Source organism: Podarcis liolepis (assembly GCF_965112155.1).
Source record: "Podarcis liolepis genome assembly, chromosome: 13".
In the NCBI taxonomy this organism is placed as follows: domain Eukaryota; kingdom Metazoa; phylum Chordata; class Lepidosauria; order Squamata; family Lacertidae; genus Podarcis; species Podarcis liolepis.
The window spans coordinates 23,558,981-23,584,196 of NC_139573.1; the positions used below are offsets into that span (position 1 = coordinate 23,558,981).

Genomic DNA, 25,216 nt, shown 5'->3' on the forward strand with positions numbered 1-25,216 from the left:
TTCTTATGTGTGCACCATTTTCTTTCTTATGTGTGCACCATTGATTAGAAATAATAAGAATAAGAAAAAATATTATTAAATCAAATAGCATAAGTACTAAATTTTGTCAATTGTATTTTCATGTAACCATACTTAAGCATAGGCTTGAAGAACCTTATTCATAAATAATATGAAATCAAACAAAAAGTCTAGCTTATTACAAAAAGCCTACCTTTTTTACTAGAACCCCTAGAGACTTGCAGTTTATGGGGATATTTTTTTTTCCTTGCCAGACGCTTGAGGACCAATGGTTCAAACTGACTAACTCAATATTTTTCAAAATGTTGTAACGTACATTATTGCTGCCATCGAAAGGCGAGGGGGGAGTTCCTTGTTTTTAAGGTATTTAAGGCACCAGATGCAGAGATGAGACAAGAGTTTTATCTGCTGTTAGAGAAATCTCCTTAAACACCTTGTCCCATTATTCTGCAACATTAAGGGATTCCCACTACATTTGCTCCCGGGTATCCCCTGTTTGGCAGCCCATCCAGCAAGCTTCTCAGATGCATAAGTGAAAGCTGGTATCATCACACAGATGCAAAGGACATCTGCCTGTGGCCAAGTGCTTAGTACTGAGCTAGACATATTAAATATATTTACATTTCAAATAGATTTTTTTATATATCTACTGTTTTAAATCTATTACTTCTATTTCGGTCCAGAAAAAAACAACCAAAAAAGCAAGATAGAAATGAACCTAATGATACTGATTATAACTTAGGTTTCTCTCTGCCAGGAGTGAAACGAATTCCATTTCCTGGTCTTGGCTTCTGCTTCTAACTTCTTTAATACTTGCTGGAACATCAGGTGGTTGGAGAACCAAGCTGGTTCAAGACCTTGTCCAACCACTGCAAGGGGCCATTCAGATGGATCTCAATCCAGCAGGGAACACTCGCGAGTGTCTGCCGCTTGTGTTCAAGTCCCCAGGGCTTGACGAAGCTCATTCGGATGATGCACATCTTCATCAGCTGGTAGACCGCTTCAAAGCCCTGGGTTGCAGCCTTGGACAAACTTTCACCAAATACATCCTTACGGAAAATTTTCAAGTTGCATTCTTTCGGAATCTTGATAACAGTGTTTGGAAGCACTCCATAGCGCTGGTTACACATGAGAGACTGGACAAAAACGGGAGTCTTGCTAAGGCACTCCAGAGACACGTCCCCGTCTTCATAGCAGAGTCTCACTCCTTCCCTGATGTACATTCTGGCTTGCTCCACCTCAGCATCACGGTGGATATTGGTCTGATGGCCTAAGCAGAAACGTTCAGCATTGATAGGGTCGGTACCGCCATCTACAATCACAGAGTGCTGGTAAGCATGGAAGCTCTCCCCAACCCGTTGGCCGAGCTCGTAGTAGGTGATGGAACACCAAAAGGCTGGTTCAGAGTACGGGACGGGCTTGATGTTCACATTACTGGGTCCAGGGATCACCAGAGCTTCAGGTTTTTCCTGCTGGCTACTACTACTAGTGCTGGCTGCTGTACTCTCAGGACGACAATGAAGCACAGTGGATGGTGTTTCTACAAAGGTGCTGCTTTTACGGACAGAGGTGCTGCTTTTAGAGGTGCACTTTTTAGGGACAGAGGTTCTCATTTCAGGGGCAGAGGTTCTCTTTTGGGGGTCAGAGGTGCTGCTTCCAGGGTCAGAGGTGCTACTTCCAGGGACAGAGGTGCTGCTTCCAGGGACAGAGGTGCTGCTTCTTCCAGAGACAGAGGTGCTGCTTCCAGGGTCAGAGGTGCTGCTTTTTCCAGAGACAGAGGTGCTGCTTCCAGCAGGGACAAAGGTGCTGCTTCTTCCAGGGACAGAGGTGCTGCTTCCAGGGACAGGGACAAAGGTGCTGCTTCCAGGGATAGGGACAAAGGTGCTGCTTCCAGGGATAGGGACAAAGGTGCTGCTTCCAGGGATAGGGACAAAGGTGCTGCTTCCAGGGACAGGGACAAAGGTGCTGCTTTCAGGGTAAAAGGTGCTTCTTCCAGGGACATGGGTGCTGCTTCCAGGGCCAGAGGTGCTGCTTTCAGGGACAAAGGTGCTGCTTCCAGGGACATGGGTGCTGCTTCCAGGGACAGAGGTGCTGCTTCCAGGGACAGACATGCTGCTTCCAGGGACATGGGTGCTTCTTCCAGGGACAGAGGTGCTGTTTCCAGGGACATGGGTGCTGCTTCCAAGGACAGACATGCTGCTTCCAGGGACATGGGTGCTTTTTCCAGGGACAAAGGTGCTGCTTTCAGGGGAAAACGTGCTGCTTTCAAGGAAAAAGGTGCTGCTTCCAGGGGAAAAGGTGCTGAATTCAGGGAAAATGAGGCTGATATCAGGGAAAAAGTTGCTGCTTTCAGGGCCAGAGGTGCTGCTTTCAGGGCCAGAGGTGCTGCTTTCAGGGCCAGAGGTGTTGCTTCCAGGGCCAGAGGGGCTGCTTTCAGGGACAAACGTGCTGAAATCAGGGAAAATGAGGCTGATATCAGGGAAAAAGTTGCTGCTTTCAGGGCCAGAGGTGTTGCTACCAGGGCCAGAGGTGCTGCTTCCAGGGGGAAAGGTGCTGAATTCAGGGAAAATGAGGCTGATATCAGGGGAAAAGTTGCTGCTTTCAGGGCCAGAGGTGCTGCTTTCAGGGCCAGAGGTGTTGCTTCCAGGGCCAGAGGTGCTGCTTCCAGGGCCAGAGGTGCTGCTTCCAGGGAGAAAGGTGCTGCTTTCAGGGACAAGGGTGCTGCTTCCAGCGCCAGAGGTGCTGCTTTCAGGGACAAGGGTGCTGCTTTCAGGGACAAGGGTGCTGCTTCCAGGGCCAGAGGTGCTGCTTCCAGGGCCAGAGGTGCTGCTTTCAGGGACAAGGGTGCTGCTTCCAGGGCCAGAGGTGCTGCTTTCAGGGACAAAGGTGCTGCTTTCAGGGACAAGCGTGCTGCTTCCAGGGCCAGAGGTGCTGCTTTCAGGGACAAAGCTTGCCTGGAGGTTAGAGTTTCCTGGAGCATGGTAGCTGTGATCCTCCAATGGAGGATATGAAGCTGGAGCTTCTGGCTGTGTTGGCGGGCCCACTGGAGCACTGGAGCTCTGGAGCAATGTGAATACTGGCTCACTGGCACACTCTGGCTTTTCCACTTTCTCAAAGTGATACGGATTCACACAGACTTTAGACTTTAGTTTTTTATAGGCATTTGCACACGTCTCCATGCTACGCAAATCATGCTGGCTTTGCACCTCTGGCCATCGCCACAGCCGGCAGAAGAGAGTGTGCGGGAAGTTATTTCCGCAGGACGCATACATCTGTTCAAACAGAGGTCTGGTGATGGTGATGCACTTGGTGCCAGGATTCTGAGTGCTGATAGCCTTCTCCAGCTCCCCCAGCTGCTTACTGGCGTGGGTCTTCCTCACCAAGGTCTTGACAGCATTCTCGTACACCTTGCCTTCCTGCTCGTTGAAAGTAAACGTCTTCCAGGCCAGCAGGCGTTTGACGGTGGCGGCAGCGAAGAACGGGGGGGACATGGCTGCGTCGGACCCACAAGCAAATGGGGAGACTTGTCAAGCTGCAGCGGGAAAACGAGAGGAAGCAGGAGGGATGACTTGCCTGCTTCTCTTATTTCAGAGGCACCCGGATAGCAGCGAAGACCAGTCACGGCTAGGAGATGGGACAGTGCCGAGAGGGGCGTGGGCGCTGCAGCTGCAGCTACAACACCTGTCTCGCGCCTCAAACTTTCTCCCGACTTCTCTCACTCCTCTGTGAAGGCACCTCTGTCGGCAGAGGCAAAACCTGCTAATAAAACCTCTGCCGGGCCCTCCCCCGAACTCCCCCTCATGACCTGGTATCCTATCAGCATCCCTTGGAGACAGAAAATTTGCAGAAGATCTCGGGGCAGAGCCAATCAGAGTTACCAACAATTAGTTGCGTTTGGGAATGAAGTTTCTCATCCAGTTTGGGTTGGCTGCAAGAACTCAATAAATTTAAATTTAAAGCTGCCCTGCAAAGGATCCTGCGAAGTGTAGTTCCTTAAAGATTCTTCCCAAAGAATCCTGTGAGAGTAAATTACAGTTCTCAATATTCTTTTTGGGGGGTTGCTTTGAATGTATGGTGTGTACACAATGTTAAGTTCTGCTTGTGGCAGATGAGTTGGACTTAATAGACCTAAGCTAAGCCTGTCCAATAACTTCCGTGGGTATACTCTTGAGTATGACTAACTTTGGATGCAACACCTAGTGGTTAACACTTTCCACACCCACCAGTTCTCCCCTACAAACACTCCCTTGAATGTTTTGAAATTGTTTTCCCCTCAAATGTACACAGAAATAGATCTCAGAGTGATAGAAATCTGTCAGGCTGAATGCCCTTGTATGAGCAAATGGACAAATGTGGGAAGATTCAAGAACCCCCCTCATCTCCTGCTGATACTCTCTCTGGTAAACACTTACAGCCTCTGCATTCACATTGACTGGCAGACATGTTGAAAACGCAAGTTTGCTGGTATAATGTTTAGAATTTGTCCAAAGATCCTGTGGTGCCATTTCCCCCATCCTTTGCATGTACAGACAGCACGTTGGAGCATTATGGAGAATAAGAGGTCTGTTTGCACCTCTCATACCCCTGTCCAATAGAATTGTCCATCCTCAGCCTAATGACAGTGTTGGTGGTGGAGTATGTGTGTTCATTAGGACCATGGAGTGAGAATAATTCAATCCTCACAGTATTCCAGGTGTGGTCTGACCAAGGCAGAATAGGGTGGTACAATTACTTCCCTTGATTTGGACACAATAATTCTGTTGATGCAGCCTGTATTATCCTTTTTTGCTCCTACATGACACTGTTGACTCACATTAACCTTGTGGTCCACCAAGACCCCTAGATATTTTCCACATTTACTGCCAGTAAGCCAGGTGTCCCCCATCCTATTTTTATGCATCTTGTTCTTCCTACCTAAATGCAGAGCCTTACATTTATACCTATTGAAATTCATTTTCACCCAGTGAAGTTCAGTTCACCCAGTTCTGCAATCTGTTAAAGTCATTATGAATTCTGATTCTCTCTTCTGTGGCATTAGCTACCCATCCTAGTTTGTTGTCATCTGCAAATTTGAAGAGCATTCTCTCAGTTCCTTCATCCAAGTTATTTATAAAGACAGTGAACAACAACGGGCCCAGGACAGAACCCTACAGCATCTTGCTTGTCACTTTTTTCCAGGATGAGGGACCATGAATGAGTACTCTTTGGGTTCAGGCAGTCAACTAGCCACAAATCCAAATCAAAGGTCTTACTGAAACCAAGATAAACTATATCCACAGCAGTTCACTTATTCACCTAGTTTGTAATTCCATCCAAAAAAAAAGAAATCTGATTGGTCTGGCATGACTTATTTTTGAGAAACCCATGCTGGGTCTTAGTAATCACAATTTCTATTTCTAACTGCTCACAAACTGACTGTTGAATAATCTGTTCTAGGACCTTCCCTGGTATTGATGTCAAACTCGCCAGTCAGTAGTTAACCCTTTCCCCCCTTTTGAAGATGGGGACAACATTTGCCTGCCTCCAGTCTGTAGGGACCTACCTGTTCTCCAAGAATTCTCTTCTCAATTCTCACCTCATCTGTAAGCTCCTTATGCAGCCACACCGGTTTCCTTAGATGCTTCCCACTTTTATTTCTTGTTGGTATTGCCTGCTTTTGGGCTTTCAATATTTCTCCTTTTAGAAACTCCCATCCTTCTTAGACTCCCTTCTCTTTGATATTTCTGACCATGGGATCACACCCAGTAGCTCATTAAGCTTTTTGAAATCACTGTTGCTCTAAACTTGCCTTTTGGGGTGGAGGGTAGTAGAATGGGTATACTTCCTTGCTTTACACAAAATTAACAACACCTGTAGTTTGCCCCTTAACAATAGACTTTGGTCAATATGGTGAAAATGTCCTTGCTGTGCTGTAGTAAATTAACCTTTGTAAAAGGCAGTGGTGGCCACCAACCTGGATGGCTTTAAAAGAAGATTAGGGCAGTTTATAACAATTAAAATACAATATTAAAACACAATGCTATATTATATTAAAAACAGTTTCCAACAACTTAACATTTCAAAAATAAGATGGACCTTAAATATATTTCAACCTTAGAAATCCTGATTGGAGAGAATGGGAGATTCCACACACACACACACACACACACACACACACAACCAATGCAAACAGCAGGAATTGGGACTGAAGTGGGGCAAAGTGTTAAAGCCAACTATCTACATCAGGACCCCAGTCCAGATCAGGACTCCTGCTCCTGCAACTCTGCAACATGCTTTGGAAAAGTGAGCTGCTAGGCTTGTTGCCTAACAACTCACTAGGCTAGTTGTTGTGGTTGTGAGATTTTGTGGGAATCTGCTTTCATCCGGCTGCATATCAAGGCCCCATGACCACCCTTTTTCCTAAAGTGCGAATAACTAGACAACACATGGCATATTGGTTTTGGGGATCAAATGAGACTTTATTGGTTACAGATGTGAGGTTTGACCAAAGGCATTGTGGTAATCAATGGCTCATGTCACTCCTGCTCATCCACTGGGAGTGTTTCTAAAGGTGAAGCTGGTGAGTGGGGGGGGGGGGGATCGCTCTATGACCTACGTCAAATCAGGGCGTCCCCCAAGCAGTCGCCATTGGAGGAGGAGTATGGCCCTAGTCCCCATCTGGGCATTGGACAGGAGCCACTCCTCGCAGATCCTTTTAACAGGATACCCTTAGCCATGGAGGGGCAGGCAGATGCTACAACCTCCCTTCCAACCAAGATTAGGCATAACCAATGCATACCCAACTCTCAAAGTTGTGGCGATCCTACTGTAGCTCAGTCTGTTAGAGGCTGCATCCTCGTACTATTCTGAGTAGATTCTTTGAAATTAATGGGCAATACTTAATTTAAGAGTAGACAGGGGGTCTACTCTGAGTAGAACTTAGTTGGAAGCAACTCTAGGATTTATATCCTGCTTTTGTTGTGGTTGATCATAAGACTACAGAGCATGTGTAATCCAGACCTTGCCAGAGAGAGGTTTGTGTCCAGAATTTAGGGAAACTCACACTTCCTTAGTAAGGTATGTATTGGGTCAACGTCTCATAAATAGCTTGGGACTTTCTAGCTTGTTTGAATTTCTCTCCTTTTTTTCTTTTGTTTCTTTCCTTCTTTTGAATATAAGACAAGGGAAACAAGCTGAAGTATTTTCAAAGTGCATGTATCATGGGCCGAGTCCAAACGAATGAAACTCACAAAGAACACACAAAACTTTAAGCCTGCTCCTGCACCCAATACCCAGAATTATGCTACATACAGAGAAGGCTACAACGTGTATGGAACAGAAAGTGTTAAGATCTAGTGGTACGGCTAAAAGTCCAGTAAGCAAATCAACTGGTTTATGTTTTTGGTGTTCCCTGTGGTGATGTGTTGTTGGTGTTGTGTTCCCCAACGTGGAGTAACATCTCAGGATTATGCACATCAGAAATGGGACACAACACAGTTGATGCCTTTCCAACATGTGTTCTAGCAATGCCATGGGAACGGCAGTAGTAGTTGATTAGCAGAGCACCTGATTCACATGCAGGAAGTCCTAGGTTTGTCTCGGGCCCTCTGGCTGGGAAAGAACCATGTCTGAAATCCTGAGAGGCCACTGAGAGCCATACCCAGTGAGATTGGTCAACATTCCGACTCCGTATAAGGCAGCTTCCCCAGCTTTAATTCCCAAACAATTATTGGATTAATTCTTAAACCATTTGCCATCCTGGATTTTCACTATGATGCCAGGACACTTTGAATGGCAGCTTCTAGGGCTCACCCAAGACTTGCCACCACTTGAAAGAGATAATCTAAATAAAAACAGCACACACACCAGCGCATACTCAATGGAAAAATATCCCAAATTTATTAGCTGCCATGACTGGATGCATTAACATTGCAGCCTCCAACAATCACCTTAGTGCACCAAAAATTAATTTTACAAATCACATACACACACACAAATATGAAACACACACAAATATAAAACAAGATCACATGTCATTAAAAAATCATAATAAACAATAAATTGAATTTGTTTGCCCTTAAGAGGGGCCCTTAAATTTGTCTCCTGAAGCAGCCGCCTCATTTATCCTCACTGGAAGGTCAGCCCTGAAAACTTTGGCACTGGGCATCACAGGTCTTGCCAGGATATCATCATGCCCTCCAGCCTTACACATAGAGATGGACATCATTGATTATTCTTTCCTGACTTTCTTATGATCTTTTCCCCTTTCGTTTATTAAAGGGAATTGTGGTGACTTCAGGTAAGTGCATTCTTGAGGTGTCTCCCCTGCTGCCAAAGCTGTGGGGGTGGGGTGGGGGTGGGGGGATAACACACTGATTTGGGGCACAAGCATGGACAGTGTATATGGAGTTGCATGCCAAGGCTCTGGGCCCCACAGTTTCCTTTGATAATAAAAACATGGATATGAGTATTTAAGTTGGGGGGGGGGCAAGACCACAACTTTATTGGTTACAGATGTGAGAAGTTTGGCTCAGGCATTGGGTGAATCCGAGGTATATCTTGACTCCCGCCCATCTGCAGGGAGTCCAACTAAGGGTAAACCACAAGTAGGGGGAACCCTATGACGTACATAAAATAAGGGCACCCCGAGGGGTCCCCAATGGGGTTGTGGCATGGCCCAGCCCACATCTGGGCACTGGACAGAATCCACACTCCTGGATCCCTTTAACAGCATATCCTTGATGAGGAGGGGCAGATGGAGGCTACAACCTCACCTCCATCCAAACAAAGACTTACCCAATCCCTAACCTTACAAAGTTGTGATGATTGCTACCAGGCAGGTGAAAACCAAATGGCCAATTTGCCAAGTGAAGAAAACTCCTACCTGGCCCCAACAATATTGCGGCCAACAGATGTCCATACCAAGGTCATATATGAAGAAAGCATAAAAAGAGTGTGGGTGCGTAGGGAGACCCAGCAAAAGGAGGCCACACCTACTACCAGAGCTGATTGGCCAGCAAGACCTTGCTGGGTGTAGCCCTGCCCAGTGCTGGTGACATGACCAGGGTGACGCAAGCAAGGGGCGTCAATCTCCGCCCCATGCCGGATCACTATCAGGTCCTGGATGCCTGACCGCAATGCCGCCCACCAGAAAAGGTGGTGCCAAGGTCACAAGCCCACCCTCCACCACTTGGAATATGTTTGGTACCAGCTTGGCTGTAGGAGCTGCCAGAATGATGCATACAAGATGCCATCCACTCTGGATTTGTGTGGGGTTTGCTGCTTAGCATTTTCTTCTCCCAAATATGTCCTGCAAGGCAGTGGAGGTTTGGGATCAGTTTTCCATCTCCTAGATGGACTACTTTCCCAAGTTGACGAGCCCCATCTGCCCATGCCATAATATTCTTCTTAAGTTATACTGAAACATGCTCTACACAGAGCTGTCCTTGAGGAGTATTTTGAAAAATAAAACAGTCAAGACTCTTCTTCCCTGGCATGTGCTTTATGAACCACCTATGATTCTATGATTCTATGTCATACTCTGTATCCAGTTTGTTCCCTATCACAACTCAGGTTTTTAGTTCTTATGAAAAACCTCTTCCTTCTCTACGAGCTTGCACAAAATTTACTATCATCTTGAGATATCATGTTGTATATCCATCCTCCAAGGGAGACAAGGTTCATGAAAACTTGGGACAGCACCTTTTTCTGCTGTAGTTACCAAATTATGAATCTCCAAATTTATTAATTCAAGTGATAAGATTTACATATTATTACTATCCTTATTATAATTATTATTAGTAGTAGTATGTGTCAGTCATGTTAACTTGCCCCGGGCAAACCAATGTAACTTATAAGCAAACAGGACACCACTTTTACATGTAATATAATTTTTTATATATTGCCCCTTAATGAGTCATTGTAAAAACTGAATGTGGGACTACATGTAGGTCAGTAGTACTGTTGCTTGGGAAGCAGGTGAGCCAAGGATGAGTACCCTTGCTATTGACAACTTTAATAGAAAATGGCTATTTTGATGTTTCTTGCAGTATGAGTATTCTCAATTAATAAAGAAATTATATGTTTCTTCTGTAAATTAAAAAGAGACTTGCTCATATCTGTCACAGAATAAAATAAAAGTCATTATATATGTTTGTGTGTTTTCTTCAAAATATAAAACCTGTCTTCCATATTACTAATCATAACATTAGAAGAAACCCACAATGCTATCTTTTTATAATTCCCCAGTCTACAGATTGCCAAAATATCCATGGAATTATGACAGAAGACGGTGAAAAAAATTCAGTATGGACCACAAAAAAAACCACACTGACCTACGTATCTGATCTGCAACACTTTAATTAAAAAGAAGTGTGTTTTGCTCCTCTGTTCTGATAGAAGGTAGGGTGCATATGCAATGAAATGTGGGCATGTCGTAGGGGGCATAGGAGAGGTCAAGCTACATTGAGCAGTTTTTAATGCATTATGGATTTTTGAAGCATTATATACTGAAACCTTTCATTGGCACAATAGGAGGTACCGGCAGACAGACGGGCATGCAAGGACATAATATTGTTGAACCCAGATGCGGACAATAATGGATTAGATGGAAGACTTCCGGTTCGGCGCCAGCGCTAATGGCTGCTCCCTCTCCGAGCTCCGGAGAGTGGACGGCTCTGCGAGTTCGGGTCTGACCCGCTACGGCAAGCGGGGGACCCCTAAAATCACAGGAACGGAGCCTGTGAACAAGGAGATTCGGTGGGCACCCGAAGCGCCCCCCTTTACCGCAGAAAGAGCCTTTTTAAAGGCTCCGGAACGACAACGGGGAGCGCGGTGCTGAGAATCGCTACCCAGCCCGCAGGGTGAAGCCGCGTCGCCATTAGTGGAGAGCGCCGATTCCCTTCCTGAACAATTTGGATAAAAAAGACCCGTGAGTAAGATTGAACCTTTACTCGTGTCAAAACTACCTGAAATTAGGCTGAAAACGGGAAAGGTGAAAATTAAGGAAGTCTGCCTTCCCCCGACTGCATGACAACTAAAGCAACAAAAGTTACTAAGCTGCATCCGTATGGGATATTGTCTCTAACTGCTTGAATCCGACATTTGGACTTTGATTTTGACTATCCCCTCTAGCTTGCAGGGCAGAGGGGAAGAGAAGTGATTTTATAAGTTGCATGATTAATTTAAAGGAAAAGGAAACTCTCTGCAGCCTCTAACCCGGCACAAACTGCTTGTAAAACAAAGGGACACTGAACTGACTGTGGTCTCCTGTGAAAGTAACAAAGTGGAAAGCCTCACTACTGATTTGTTACAAAGTTTCTGGATTCTGTGGACATAATATATTAGAGAAAGCTGGGACTTTATCTACTGGGAAAGTGTTGTAATATATATATAGAGCCTCCTGATAAATTTGCTTTTTAAATACTCTTTGTCTTTGTCTGTGGACATTTTGATCTGCTCCCTCTAGAGGGTGAATTAAAAGTTGCTACGCTTTGGGACAGTGGAATTTTCCTTTAGGAGAAGGCTCTCGTGGGAAACGACCTTGGGATATGAGTGGCCCAGCAGATGAGATAAGCACGAGAGCCAAGACAAGGCAATATCAACAACAGCTGCAGCAACACAAGAAAAGAGGCTCGATCTCAGGCATAACCACTACAGTGACAACAGGACAAGAAAAAGGTACAGCAGTCTCCATGGATGCAGTGTCGCAAGCCCTTCTTAAGATAAACCAATCTTTGGAGAATCTAACAAAACAGACGGCAGAAAATACCAAGAAATTGACAGAGAATTCACAGAAATTGACAGACTTAACAACAAGACTTGACCTGAATACAGAATCTATAAATAGGCTTACGCAAGAAAATTCTGCCACACGCCAAATTGCGGAGGAAGCCAGAACTATTGCTGGAGAAACCCAGGAGAAATTAGAACCGATTGCCAGGAAGGTCCATGACCACGACGCAACTCTGGCATTGTGGGAACTACAAAGGAAAGAAAGAAATTTGAAATTACGATCAATTCCAGAGGACGAAGGAGACAATCTTACGGACTTTTTAACGAAAGAGTTTGCTGATGCCTGGGAAGATCTAGAGGAAGACGAATTTAAAATCATAACAGCATTTAGACTGGGCAGAAGACAGAATAGAAAGGCACCAAGAGACTGCTTGATTACCCTGAGATCGAAGGAGGAAAGAGACAAAATTCTAAGACTACATTTTGAAAAGGCCCTACAAATTGGGAACTCACCGATACAGATCTTTAAAGATATTCCTAAACACATCCTGGACTTGAGAGCTTCGTATAAGGATTTGGTCTACCTGTTGAAGAAGAATACCATCCTCTTCAGGTGGGAATTTCCACAGGGACTGTCTTTTGACTACAGGGGCAAGAAGGTGAAAATAAAGACGATACAGGACAAAGACAGGTTCCTGCAAAGAAATCAAGAAGATTTGCAGAAAGGAACTGTAGACCCAATTGCTGAGCAAAAGAGTGTAATAGACATCTTGAACCTCTCGTTTGGACAGAACCTTCCACCACCAACAGAGGAGGAACAACAATTGGGAGCTGTTGGAGGAATACCAGAAAAATAACAAGATGGCCCTGCAATTCCTTAGCTGGAATTGTAATGGGATGAATATGCCTTTGAAGAGACGACAAGTATTCCATATTTTGTACAGAGAAAAACTGGACCTGATTTGTTTACAGGAAACTCATATAACTAGAGCCCATAGGAGATTGCTTATGAACAAAAAATTGGGACAAGAATTTATTTCGTCGGACAAAGTGAAAAAAAGAGGAGTTGTGATTTATGCAAAAGAGAAATGGGCTCCAAAAATGATGTTTAAAGATGAACAAGGAAGATATTTAGCGGTGGAGATACAGGTACAAGGAGAAAAATTCTTGATAATAGGGATCTACGCACCAAATGAGGGTAAAGCAGAATTCTTCAAAAAACTTCATGAAACTCTGATGGACTACATGGAATATAATATGATAATCATGGGAGATATGAATGGCGTGGTCTCCACAAACATGGACAAGACACAAAGACTGACACTTACTAAAGAAGGGAGACTCCCGAAGACTTTCTTCGAAATGACTGAAAATATGGACTTAATAGACATTTGGAGAACAAGGAACCCTCTTGAAAGAGAGGGAACCTTTTTCTCCCAAGCAAAGATGACCTGGACCAGAATTGACCAAATATGGGTGACTAGTGGAATGGCTCCGAAGATCAAGAAGGTAGAAATCTGCCCGAAAACCTGTTCCGACCATAACGCCGTGAAGATGGAAATGAAAGTTACAACAACTGGTCAGTTTAGATGGAGAATGAATGACACCCTGTTTCGAGATAGAGAGTTCCACCTGAAGGCCCAAAAAACTTTAAAGGACTATTTTGAAATCAACCTAAAGGGCGATGTGGAAAAAAGAGTGATCTGGGATGCAAGTAAAGCTGTGATGCGAGGGTTTTTGATTCAACAAAATTCAATAAAGAAGAGAAAGCAGAATGAGAAAAAGGGAAAAAATTTGGAAAAGATAAAAGAAGGAGAGAAAAAATTAAGATCAAAACCAAAATCCCAGGAGATTTTGAGGGAGATTAAGCTTTATCAAACACAATATATGGAATTGATGAACCAAGAGATAGAATGGAAAATAAAGCAAATGAAACAAAAGACATTTGAATCGGCAGATAAGTGTGGTAAACTTTTGGCATGGCAACTTAAGAAAAGACAGAAATTAAATACAGTTACAAGTCTAGAAGTGGATGGAAAGATTATATCTAAATCCAATGAGATAAGAAACTGTTTTGTGAGCTATTTCAAAAAACTTTATTCCCAAGGATTACAAAATGAAGAGGATATAGATAAATTCCTTAATAAATTTGGATTACAAAAAATCTCTCAGCAAAGCAGGGTGGATCTAAACCAGAGAGTAACAGAACAAGAGATAGAGGGTGCCATTCAGGACATGCAACTGGGCAAATCTCCAGGACCAGACGGACTGACCTCCAGATATTATAAGTCTTTAAAGGAATGGTTGATACAACCGTTAAAGGACGTCTGTAATGAGATCTTAGAGGGAAAGAAGGCACCCGAATCGTGGAAAGAAGCATATATTTCACTCATACCAAAGACAGAGACTGAAAAGACTCAACTGAAGAACTACCGCCCAATTTCGTTACTCAATGTGGATTACAAAATTTTTGCAGACATTTTAGCAAAAAGATTTAAAAGAGTATTGATGGAGAAGATTCACAGAAACCAAGCAGGCTTTCTCCCAAAGAGACACCTCTCAGACAATGTTAGGAATATAATAGACATTTTGGAAAAGTTAGAGGTGAATATAAATACCAAAGCAGTTCTAATATTTGTGGACGCGGAGAAAGCCTTTGACAATATTTCGTGGAGTTTTATGAAAAAGAATCTTCATGGGATGGGGGTAGGACAAGGATTTGAGAATGGTGTGGGTGCAATATATTCTGAACAAAAAGCCAAGTTGATTGTAAATAATGTAATAACTGAGGAGCTTAAGATAGAAAAAGGAACACGACAGGGGTGCCCAATTTCCCCATTGCTTTTTATTTCGGTCCTGGAGGTGCTGCTGAACATGATTAGAGAGGACCAGCAAATCAAAGGTGTAGAGGTCGGAACTAAACATTATAAGTTAAGAGCGTTCGCAGATGACCTTGTATTGACTTTGCAAGAGCCAAACACTAGTACAAAAAGAGTGTTGGAAATAATCCAACAATTTGGACAGGTAGCTGGATTTAAATTGAATAAACAAAAAACTAAAGTCTTAGGGAAAAACTTAACAGATATGGAGAAGAATAAGTTTCAAGAAGAGACAGGTCTGATGGTGGTTAAGAAGGTGAAATATCTAGGGGTTAACTTAACATCTAAAAATCTGAATTTGTATAAGGATAATTATGAAAAATGCTGGTCAGAAATCAAAAAAGATCTAGAAATATGGTCAAATTTGAGATTGTCAATGTTAGGCCGAATTGCAGTGATTAAGATGAATGTATTGCCTAGAATGTTATTTTTATTTCAAACTTTACAGATTATTGACAAGATGGACTGTTTCAAGAGGTGGCAGAAAGATATTGCGAAATTTGTCTGGCAGGGCAAAAAGCCCAGAATAAAATATAAAATATTAACAGATGCAAAAGAAAGAGGGGGATTTGCCCTGCCGGACTTAAAATTGTACTATGAAGCAGCAGCATTCTGCTGGCTGAAAGAGTGGATGCTCCTCGAGAATACAGATATCTTGGATTTAGAAGGTTTTAATAATGCATTTGGTTGGCATGCATATCTATGGTATGACAAAATTAAAGTGCATAGTGCCTTTAAAAATCACATTGTAAGGAAAGCGCTGTTTAACGTTTGGATGAGATATAAAGATCTGCTGGAAAACAAAACCCCTAGATGGTTATCACCCTTAGAGGCCAAGGCCCACAAGAAACTCAATATGGAGGTCGGATGGCCAAAGTATTGTGAGATTTTAGAACAAGATGGAGAGAAATTGAAATTGAGGAGCCATGAAAAACTAAAACCCAAAGTACAAGACTGGCTCCACTATTATCAAATAATGGAGGTTTTTAAACAAGACAGGAAAATTGGCTTCCAGGTGGAAAAATCAAAACTTGAGACAGAATTGTTAGAACCCAATATTAAGAATCTGTCAAGAATGTATAACTTGCTGCTGAAATGGAATACACAAGACGAAATAGTTAAATCAACCATGATTAAGTGGGCGCAGGACATTGGTCATAATATTATGTCTGCTGACTGGGAAAGGTTGTGGAATACCGGTATTAAATTTACGGCATGTAGTGCTCTAAAGGAAAATCTGATGAAAATGGTCTATAGGTGGTACATGACCCCAGTTAAGCTAGCAAAAATTTACCATTTGCCTGATAACAAATGTTGGAAATGTAAGGAAACTGAAGGTACCTTTTATCATCTTTGGTGGACATGCCCGAAGATTAAGGCTTTCTGGGAGATGATATATAATGAAATGAAAAAGGTATTTAAATATACCTTTTTAAAGAAACCAGAGGCCTTCCTCTTGGGCATCGTCGGCCAATTGGTGCCAAAAAAGGATAGAACTTTTTTCATGTATGCAATAACAGCAGCAAGAATATTGATCGCAAAGTATTGGAAGACACAAGATTTACCCACCTTGGAAGAATGGCAGATGAAAGTGATTGACTACATGACATTGGCGGAAATGACGAGCAGAATTCGTGACCAGGGAAAGGAGACTGCGGAAGAAGACTGGAAGAAATTTAAGACTTATCTTAAGGACTATTATAAACTTGATGAAGCTTAGAATGTCGAGATCTTATGGAGAGAAAGGGTTGCAGTAATACAAGATTAGATTATGAAATGACTATGATGAATTAGGACAGGAAAAAACATTTATAAGTTGCTATAAGATTTGGACATGAGGATGCAGAAAGGGGAGGTATGGGGGAGTCTGAGGAAAAGAAGTTTATGAAAGAACATTAAGAAATTATATCTGTTTGTTTGTCTGTTCTGTGTATGTTTGTTTGTTTGTTATAAAAACTTATGTAAAACCAATAAAAATCTTATAAAAAAAAAAAATAATGGATTAGATGGACCAAAGGCCTGAAGAAAACTCAAATATTTCTCATCCCCCACTCCCAGCATAAGTTATTTAATTTTGCTAGTATAATTTTCTTATTATTGTTCTGTACTGTCCAACTAATAGGGAGAAAACGCTTCCTTTTGGACATGACAATCATGCAATTTGAGTCCCCTGCAATTATTCAGTGAACTGCAATTATTGTCACTGTTTTCAAAATCCACTCAAGAGTTAGACTAGCCTAGTCAATAACAAAACGGGGGGGGGGGGAATTCTGAGACTGATGGAATAAAGGGAAGGTAAAGGTAAAGGTACGGGCCAGTCGTGTCCGACTCTAGGGTTGCGCGCCCATCTCGCTTAAGAGGCCGGGGGCCAGCGCTGTCCAGAGACATTTCCGGGTCACGTGGCCAGCGTGACGAAGCTGCAGCTGGCGAGCCAACACCAGCGCAGCACACGGAAACACCGTTTACCTTCCCGCTATAAAGCTGTCCCTATTTATCTACTTGAACTTAAGAGTGCTTTCAAACTGCTAGGTGGGCAGGAGCTGGGATTGAACGACGGGAGCTCACCCCACCACGGGGATTCAAACCGCCGACCATACAATCGGCAAGTCCTAGGCACTGAGGTTTTACCCACAGCAACTCTCATACAATTCTGAATAGAAATACAGTGTTCCATCACATTTTAAATTTCAGTAAGTAGGAATCAGGGACACATGTTGTTCTGCTGCTAAGAAACATTAATCATTCTTTTACTTCTGCAGAAAAAGTAATCTAGATTAAGAGTGGGGGTTTTTTACTCGGAATGGCTGCATCGGTGGTGTTACAGCTGATGATTCTCCTCATAGTGGGCAATAGTCCTTTTGCTAAATGTAGAATCCAGGATCCCTACCACATCCTTCACAAATATTTTCAACCAGGAGACATAATATTTGGAGCTATTTGTTCTCAGAGTCTCATCCTTTCCAGTCCAAAAGACTTCATACATAAACCTCCACAGACGCTATCTGAAGAGCCTGTGTAAGAAATGCTTTTACCCTCTTTAGTATTTTGAATAAACATTCACAAACTTTTTATTGATAATTATTACTTAAATAGTTTGAGGATCTATACAATTGTGTAACATGCAGAAAACAGCATTTTTAGAGAAATCAAAGACTGGAACTGAAGGAAGTCGGGGGTGGGTGGGTTCTGTGGGGGGAGGGAGGAAAAAGGGGGAAAATATGGATGATATGTTTCTAGATAATATGTTTTGTTTTAATTTTGAATATAAAATTAATTTTTAAAAAAGAAATGTAATAGATGATATTAATGGTAGGCAGTCAGTAATAAGTACACAGTACTAGGTTATAGCAACATTGTGGTGAATAGTAATAATGAAATATGTGCACAGCACAGTAGAAATACTTTTATAAAATGTGGAAAATGCATGTAACACTAAATGCAAATATCTTTGCAGTATAGTGACAAAGAATTACCAGCACATCCTGGCCTTGGTGTTTGCAGTAAAGGAGCTAAATAAAAATCTCAAGCTCCTACCAAATGTGACACTGGGATTCAACATTTATGACATCTATTCCAGTGCTGAATTGACCTATCATGCCACAATGAAACTGCTTTCCACAAGGAATATATTTATCCCCAACTACAAATGTGACATCCAGGAAAATCTGATTTCCATCATTGGGGCACTGCATTCAGAAACATCTCACCAGATAGCAAATGTTTTGAGTATCTTCAAGATTCCTCAGGTAGAGTGCTTGTGTGATTCATGAATCTACATTTTATGCCATTTTCTTCTTTATTTTCAGATGTGTCATAACCATTCAAAGACAGCAATGGGTATAAACAAATATGTTTCATCATTTCATTGAACATGTTATTCAGAGAAATCAAAATAATGTTTATCTTTATTACATAGTGAATAGAAACCTTTCCTTATATGAGCTTTAGTAATATTGTTATCAACACATCTGAGGAGATCAGGTCATGTACACGTGAATTTTTCATTTGATGATTCAGATGGGCTTAGAATTCTTTATGTCTTTTAATTTTTCTACTGTTCATGTTGAGGGCTGTTTATACGTTATTGGACTGTTATCCTTCTTTTGCATTGGACTACATACTTCTCCTCTACAATCTGTAAGAAGGAACTATATTGTTTGATGAGTGACATGAATCTATGGCAGCTTAGTACCACAACTTTCCCTATGGTAAGATAATAATTCTGCCTACTTCTCTCCAAATTGACCTTTAGCTTTTGTATGGTTCTATGTCTTGGAGGACACTTCAAACTGAATTCCTTTCCTCCTATCGAATGGTCCCAGATGATATCCTCCAGTACTTGGGGATTCTACAGTTACTCATTCACTTCAAATGGATATGGTTTGGATTCATTGCTGATGACAATGATAAGGTAGAAATGTTTCTGCAACACATGCTTCCCTTATTTTCCCAGAAGGGCATCTGTTTAGCCTTTGTAGAAACATGCCCTTCAAGTTTTAGTTTTGATGAAGATGATGAGAATGGAGAAGTAATGAAAAAAGGGATTGAAACCTACAACAGAGTCATGAGCAGCACAGCCAATGCATTGGTGTTCTATGGAGAAGCAGATTCCATAATCTTTTTGAGATGGGTACTATTTCTGCCAGAGGTGGATGACACAATACGAAAGCCAAAAGGTAGGATCTGGATTCTAACAGCTCAGATGGAGTTAAAATCATTTGTCCACCAACGGCATTGGGATATCCAAGTCCTCCATGGTGCTCTATCTTTCGCAATCCACTCCAAAGAGGTTCAAGGGTTCAAGGAATTTCTTCAGGGCAGAAACCCTTCCAGTACAACAGAAGATGGTTTTATCAGAGATTTCTGGGAACAGGCATTTGGCTGTGTATTCCCAAGCTCTGCTTTGGATGATGTGGTGGGTGATATTTGTACTGGAGATGAGAGTCTGGAGAACCTTCCTGGGCCTTTTTTTGAAATGAGCATGACTGGTCACAGTTACAGTATCTATAATGCTGTCTATGCAGTGGCCCATGCTTTACATGCCTTGCTTTCATCCAGATCCAAATATACAACAATAGCAGAAGAAGAAAGAAGGGAACTTCAGAATATTGTACCATGGCAGGTAAGGCCTGTGAGAAATATTCAAACATAAATGGTGTTGTCATTAATAACATTTCACTGCTGATATATTACATTATTTAATACAGGTAACATCATATAGAGAAAGAGGAGTTTCAGTGTGACTTGTGACATCCTCATACTCAAGTTGGGGCAAACCCCAGCTCCCCCTCAGAAGAAGATTCTGTTGATTCTATGTGAGAAGATTGGCCAACCCAGGCCACTAGAGGGAGAAACACTCTAGTCTTCTCTTTGGAGTGCCTTCCCTCCCTCCCTCCTTCCCTGTGCAGTATGGACTTTGCTAATTGCCCATTTGGAAGCTGAGTAGGAATTTTACAGGAGCTCCAAATAGGCCTGGGGGCTCCCCTTATTCATCTACTTCAAGCTGTTGAGAGCAACTTGCATGGAGTGGCAATGAGTTTTGATTGGTTTAATTAGCTGATAGGCTGCCAGTAAAGACAAGTGAAGAGATGGTAAGGCAGTATTGGGTTAAGGGTTCTCTTTGGCCACTTTACACTGCCTTGTTTGGGATCATTGGGAGAAGGGGGCTTTGCATGTGTGTTAGGGTGAATGCTGAGCTGTTGGGGCTGTTGGGCACTTGTTAACTTTAAATATCCGATGCTCTCAAAGCAAGGAGGTCCCTTGTTCCAAGACCACAGGTTTCAATTAGAAACATGCCAGAGAGAGAGAGAGGGAGGGAGGGAGGGAGGGAGGGAGAGACATGGCTTCTCCCATCTTAGTGACTTCGCTACCTGAACTATATTTTGATTAGTATAATTATGTGTGTTGGCTTGCAGATCTTCTAAGATGTTATATTGAATAAATATAATGTTTTTTCCACGACAGTATGGAAACCTTTTCACTGGTGTTGACAAGGTCCAGGATAAAAAAACAACAACCCAATGCATTCCACAATGGCAGACTATTATATCTCAGAGATAATGGTTCAAGTTCCTTTTGTTAAGCATCTGTGTTTTCCTTTTCAATCTAGATCCACCACTTTCTGAAACAAGTCTCATTTAACAACACTGCTGGGGATGTGGTTTCTTTTGATCAAAATAGAGTATTAATAGGTGGATTTGATATTGTAAACTGGGTCACATTCCCAAACCAATCTTTTGTTCGAGTAAAAGTTGGAAAGATGGATCCTGAAACCCCAATTCCAGAGCAAGAATTCACTGTTAATGAAGATGCCATTGTGTGGCACAGCTGGTTTAACCAGGTAGGACTTAGAAACAGCAGTTTGTGCAGTTTCCTTACAGGGGCACTGGGCTCATCCACACTTCTTTTTTGTGTCATGCTTTCGAGGCACAGGTCCGGGATTTTGAAATCCATGTCTGAGTGGTTTGGTTTTTATTTTTATAAGATATTTTCATTTTTGTCTCACTGCTTTCCCTGAGGAAACCCACTGGAAAATAAAATAAAATAATCACTGTTAGTAACGCATACTTTTAAACAAAATGGGCATCCTTTTCTGAAGATCTTCCTCTATTCATAATAAAAATGACAGATTTTTTGCATGGCTGTCTCCCTCTAGTGCCTGTGTGTTAGCATTCATTAAAGGACAGTGAAGCATTGTCACTGTAAGAGGGCTGTACTGAAAGGGAAGGAGATACATCCCAATGGGTAACTTTCACAGTGTAAGAGGTAACTGTGTCACTTTCTGAGTGTGCCTATCTTCAATTTGCTATCTGAATGGTGTTAATCTTACTTATCAAACACCTTGGTATTAAAACCACACAAAATTCACATTCTCCCCTTTCACTTATGGATTAGGTACAGCCCCTTTCTCTATGCAACGATCACTGCAATTCAGGTTATAGCAAGAAAAAGAAGGAAGGACAGCTGTCTTGCTGTTATGACTGCATTCTGTGTCCAGAAAATAAGATATCAAATGAGAAAGGTAAGATTGGTTGCACACAGGGTTATCAAATAAGTTGTACATAATTCAGAGAATAATGCATGCAGGCCTCGACATCAAAAAGTAATCTCAACAGATAATTGGAATAGGTGTGGGGAACCTCTGGCCCTCCAGATATTGCTGAACTACAATTCCCATCAGCCCCAGCATTCATGTAAATGGCCAGGGATGATGGGAACTGTAGTGCAGGAACACCTGGAGGCCCAAAGGTTACCCATACCTACTGCAGAATGAGACAACAGACAATAGCAGGATGGTTAAAACCAGGGTGGGGAAAATGTTAAGCCCAAGGGCCACATACTCCTATGAACAGATTTTCAGGGATGTATCCAGATATAACAGTAGATAGATCAAATTATGACTCTTGCCTTAATACAATAGACTACATTCTAGCTACACAGAAGATAAATTTGTGCACCTTTACACACCTTTCTACCCTCTCAGTCCAGGCTAGCAAGAGGCATTATTATTGTTAAAAGGCACAGTCCATCCAGACAAAAGCGCTCTAGTAGGATGCTGAGCTCTGTGGGGTTTGTGGGGAGTCCTGAGGTAAGGAAAGAGATAGCTGGAGGATTTGAGGTTCCAGTCCCATTGGGTAATAGCTCAACACTTAATTTAACTATAATTAAAGATTTGCAACAAAATAACTAATAATCCAATCCTATATTTAAGCATAACTAAAGTTTGCACCAATTCTGCAACACCGCAGCACTACACTGGCTCGAGATTATAGGTCAGTGCTTTTCATTGCTGGCCCTTATCCAATACAAGCTGAGGGGACTCCTCACTCTTCCATCCCATATCTCTTGGGCAGCATTTGGAAAGAAGAAGCTTCTTGAACCTTGACCCCACTCCCTAATACACTTCAAGGCAGCTAGCAATAAGAGGAAGGTTGGGAAAGCATTATGTCACAAGGGAATAACTCCAAGCACCCACCTCCTCCCTATATGATGTACTTGCCAAATTTAGGTCAAATGCACGTGACCAAAGTAAAAGAGCCAATTAACAAATTAAACCACCACATCCTGCATTAACTGTAGTCTAATAATGGAAAACCCCATGGGCATAGGTGTGGGGGGGCAACGCCCCCCCCAATCTAGTAAATAAAAACAAATACTTAACTAACTGACCAATTGTGTCACAGATAACTCAGTTCTGCCTCCCAACATAATACCTGTCTCTCCTAAAATAAATCCTGGCTATGCCTATGGAATACCCCCCCCCCCAAAAAAAAATTTACTTTCAGTTGCCCTTCTCCCAAAAGATAAATGTGTAATCCCAAATTGATACAGAGGAATGAGTAAGCAGAAAACTGTATTGAGACTGGTACAGAAGGGAACAGATGCCTCAAGTAAACCCAATTCCATGTCTTCTGATAGGCTCGATCCTTGAACATAATAGGGCCTAGCCAGCCATTCTCCCATGATACTTCTCTTGGGCTAAATGGTGGGACAAAATGGTCCATGATACATTCAACAAGAGGAGATAGATCATTCTGTATTTGAAATGTGTGTACAATTTGGAAGTAACACAATGAATCTTACATTGTTACAGTTTCAAATGATGACATGCTAGAGGAGTTGAAGGGGCTAGGACTAATAGGATAAATTATTCTAGATACTCTGGAAAATGCTTTGAAATGTGATAATTCTTTTGGAATATGTAATGAACCATGGTTGTGACAACTGTTATGTACACACATTTTACAACCCACGCAGAATTGAACATTCAGTAAGTGTAATATAGTGCATGTGTTATATTTATTCATTATATAGGTCACTTTATACAAAAACAAATTCTCAAATCAATCTTCTTTTTATAAAAACCTACTTTGATATAGTAGAGACTACAACATTTCTTCCTTTTTTCAGATATGCCTGACTGCTTTCAATGCCAAGAAGATCATTATCCAAACGAAGATAAAAATGCATGCATTCCCAAGCGTATACATTTCTTGTCATATGAGGAACCTTTGGGGATCATCTTAGCCACTGGTGCTCTCACATGTTCATTGATCACAGCTCTAGTGCTAGGGATTTTCAGGAAGCACCACGACACCCCCATTGTGAAAGCCAACAACAGGGACCTCACCTACACTCTCCTCATCTCCCTTCTGCTCTGCTTCCTTTGTGCTTTGATATTCATTGGCCAGCCTCAGAGGGTGACGTGTCTCTTCCGACAAACTGCCTTTGGCATCATCTTCTCAGTGGCTGTTTCTTGTCTGCTGTCCAAGACGGTGACTGTGGTTCTGGCTTTCATGGCTACCAAACCAGGATCCAGGATGAGGAAATGGGTGGGGAAAAGATTGTCCACCTCCATTGTTCTTTCTTGCTCACTTATCCAAACAGGGCTTTGTGTTGTATGGTGGGAAACCTCTCCCCCATTTCCACATACTGACACTAATTCCATGAATGATGAAATTTTATTAGAATGTAATGAGGGCTCCACTATCATGTTTTACTGTGTCTTGGGCTACATGGGTTTCCTGGCACTTACCTGCTTCACTCTGGCTTTCTTTGTTCTGTGAGCTATCCCAGTCTGTACATGCACTAGAACTCTACAGATGCCTAGTAATTTATAAATAATTTTATAGGCAAGATGTTCTTGAAATTGTTCTCCCTTTATAAAGACATCTTGAAATTCCCTTTCTGCCACTGAAATGAGGGCTCAACCACAGTGTTTTACTGTGCCTTGAGCTTTCCTGTGCCTTTCCTTTCCAAGAACCTCCATGAAGCCCAGTTCACCACTTTCAGCATGTTATATATAAAAGGAAAAAAGGAGGAGCCTGCAAACTACAGACCTCAAAGCAGCATTTGACTCCATATCCAGAAAAACTGGAGGCTACCTCAATAGACTCTAATATGTACGTTTCATGAAGGGACCTCACTCAAAGTAAAATGTAACCCCTGGGGCCATCTTACTGATGCCATTGAAACTGAGAAAGGTGTCAAGCAAGGCTGCATACAGGCCCCACTCTTATTTAATTATTACATTAATTCCATGGTGGGCCATCTCCACAACATAAACATTCACCCTCCAAAACTTGCTCAAAGACACATCTCTGTCATGCTGTATGTAGATGATGCAGCAATACTTTCAAGAACACCTTTTGGTCTCAAAAGAGCACTGGGAACATTAACACAATACTGCAAGGAGGACCAGCTAGAACTCAACTATCAGAAAACTAAGCTCATGGCATTTGCCAAAAGGCCTTTGAGCCGCTCTTGGAGCATAGATGGCCACAAGATTGAGCAGGTCTCTTGTTTCAAATACCTGGGGGTAGTTTTTCACTCTACCAGCAGTAGGAAAGCCCATGGGGAACATGTTGCTGAAACTGCACAGCAGCTCATCTGCAGTCCTTAAATTTCTTAAAACCAGAGGTGGCCACTATATACCTGCAGCACTCAAATTCATTGAAGCCAAAACAATAGCACAACTTGTCTATGGTGCCCAGCTGGGCCCCTTCTCTATTTTTTCATCCCTAGAATTTGTACAATCCAAATTTCTAAGATCAGCCCTTCAAGTCCCACAATGTGTCTCTAATGCCACCCTGAGACTAGAGAAAGGT

At 42.3% G+C, this 25,216-nt stretch overlaps 1 protein-coding gene and 1 long non-coding RNA gene across 2 annotated transcripts; one reads left to right on the top strand and one right to left on the bottom strand.

Annotated features, from left to right (window-relative positions):
• Window positions 1–581: 581 nt before the first annotated feature.
• On the bottom strand, window positions 582–4,697 carry LOC310692630 (uncharacterized protein). Its single transcript, XM_083473578.1, has 2 exons — window positions 2,092–4,697; window positions 582–1,881 (listed from the first exon to the last, which is right to left on the bottom strand). The coding sequence occupies exons 1-2, from the start codon at window positions 3,507–3,509 to the stop codon at window positions 843–845; spliced, it is 2,457 nt and encodes an 818-aa protein (XP_083329704.1). The 5' UTR covers window positions 3,510–4,697; the 3' UTR covers window positions 582–842.
• LOC310692631 lies at window positions 1,688–2,121 on the top strand. The gene is made up of 3 exons (XR_014518831.1): window positions 1,688–1,728; window positions 1,798–1,926; window positions 2,065–2,121. It is a non-coding gene; the product is annotated as an uncharacterized lncRNA (long non-coding RNA).
• Window positions 4,698–25,216: the final 20,519 nt, after the last annotated feature.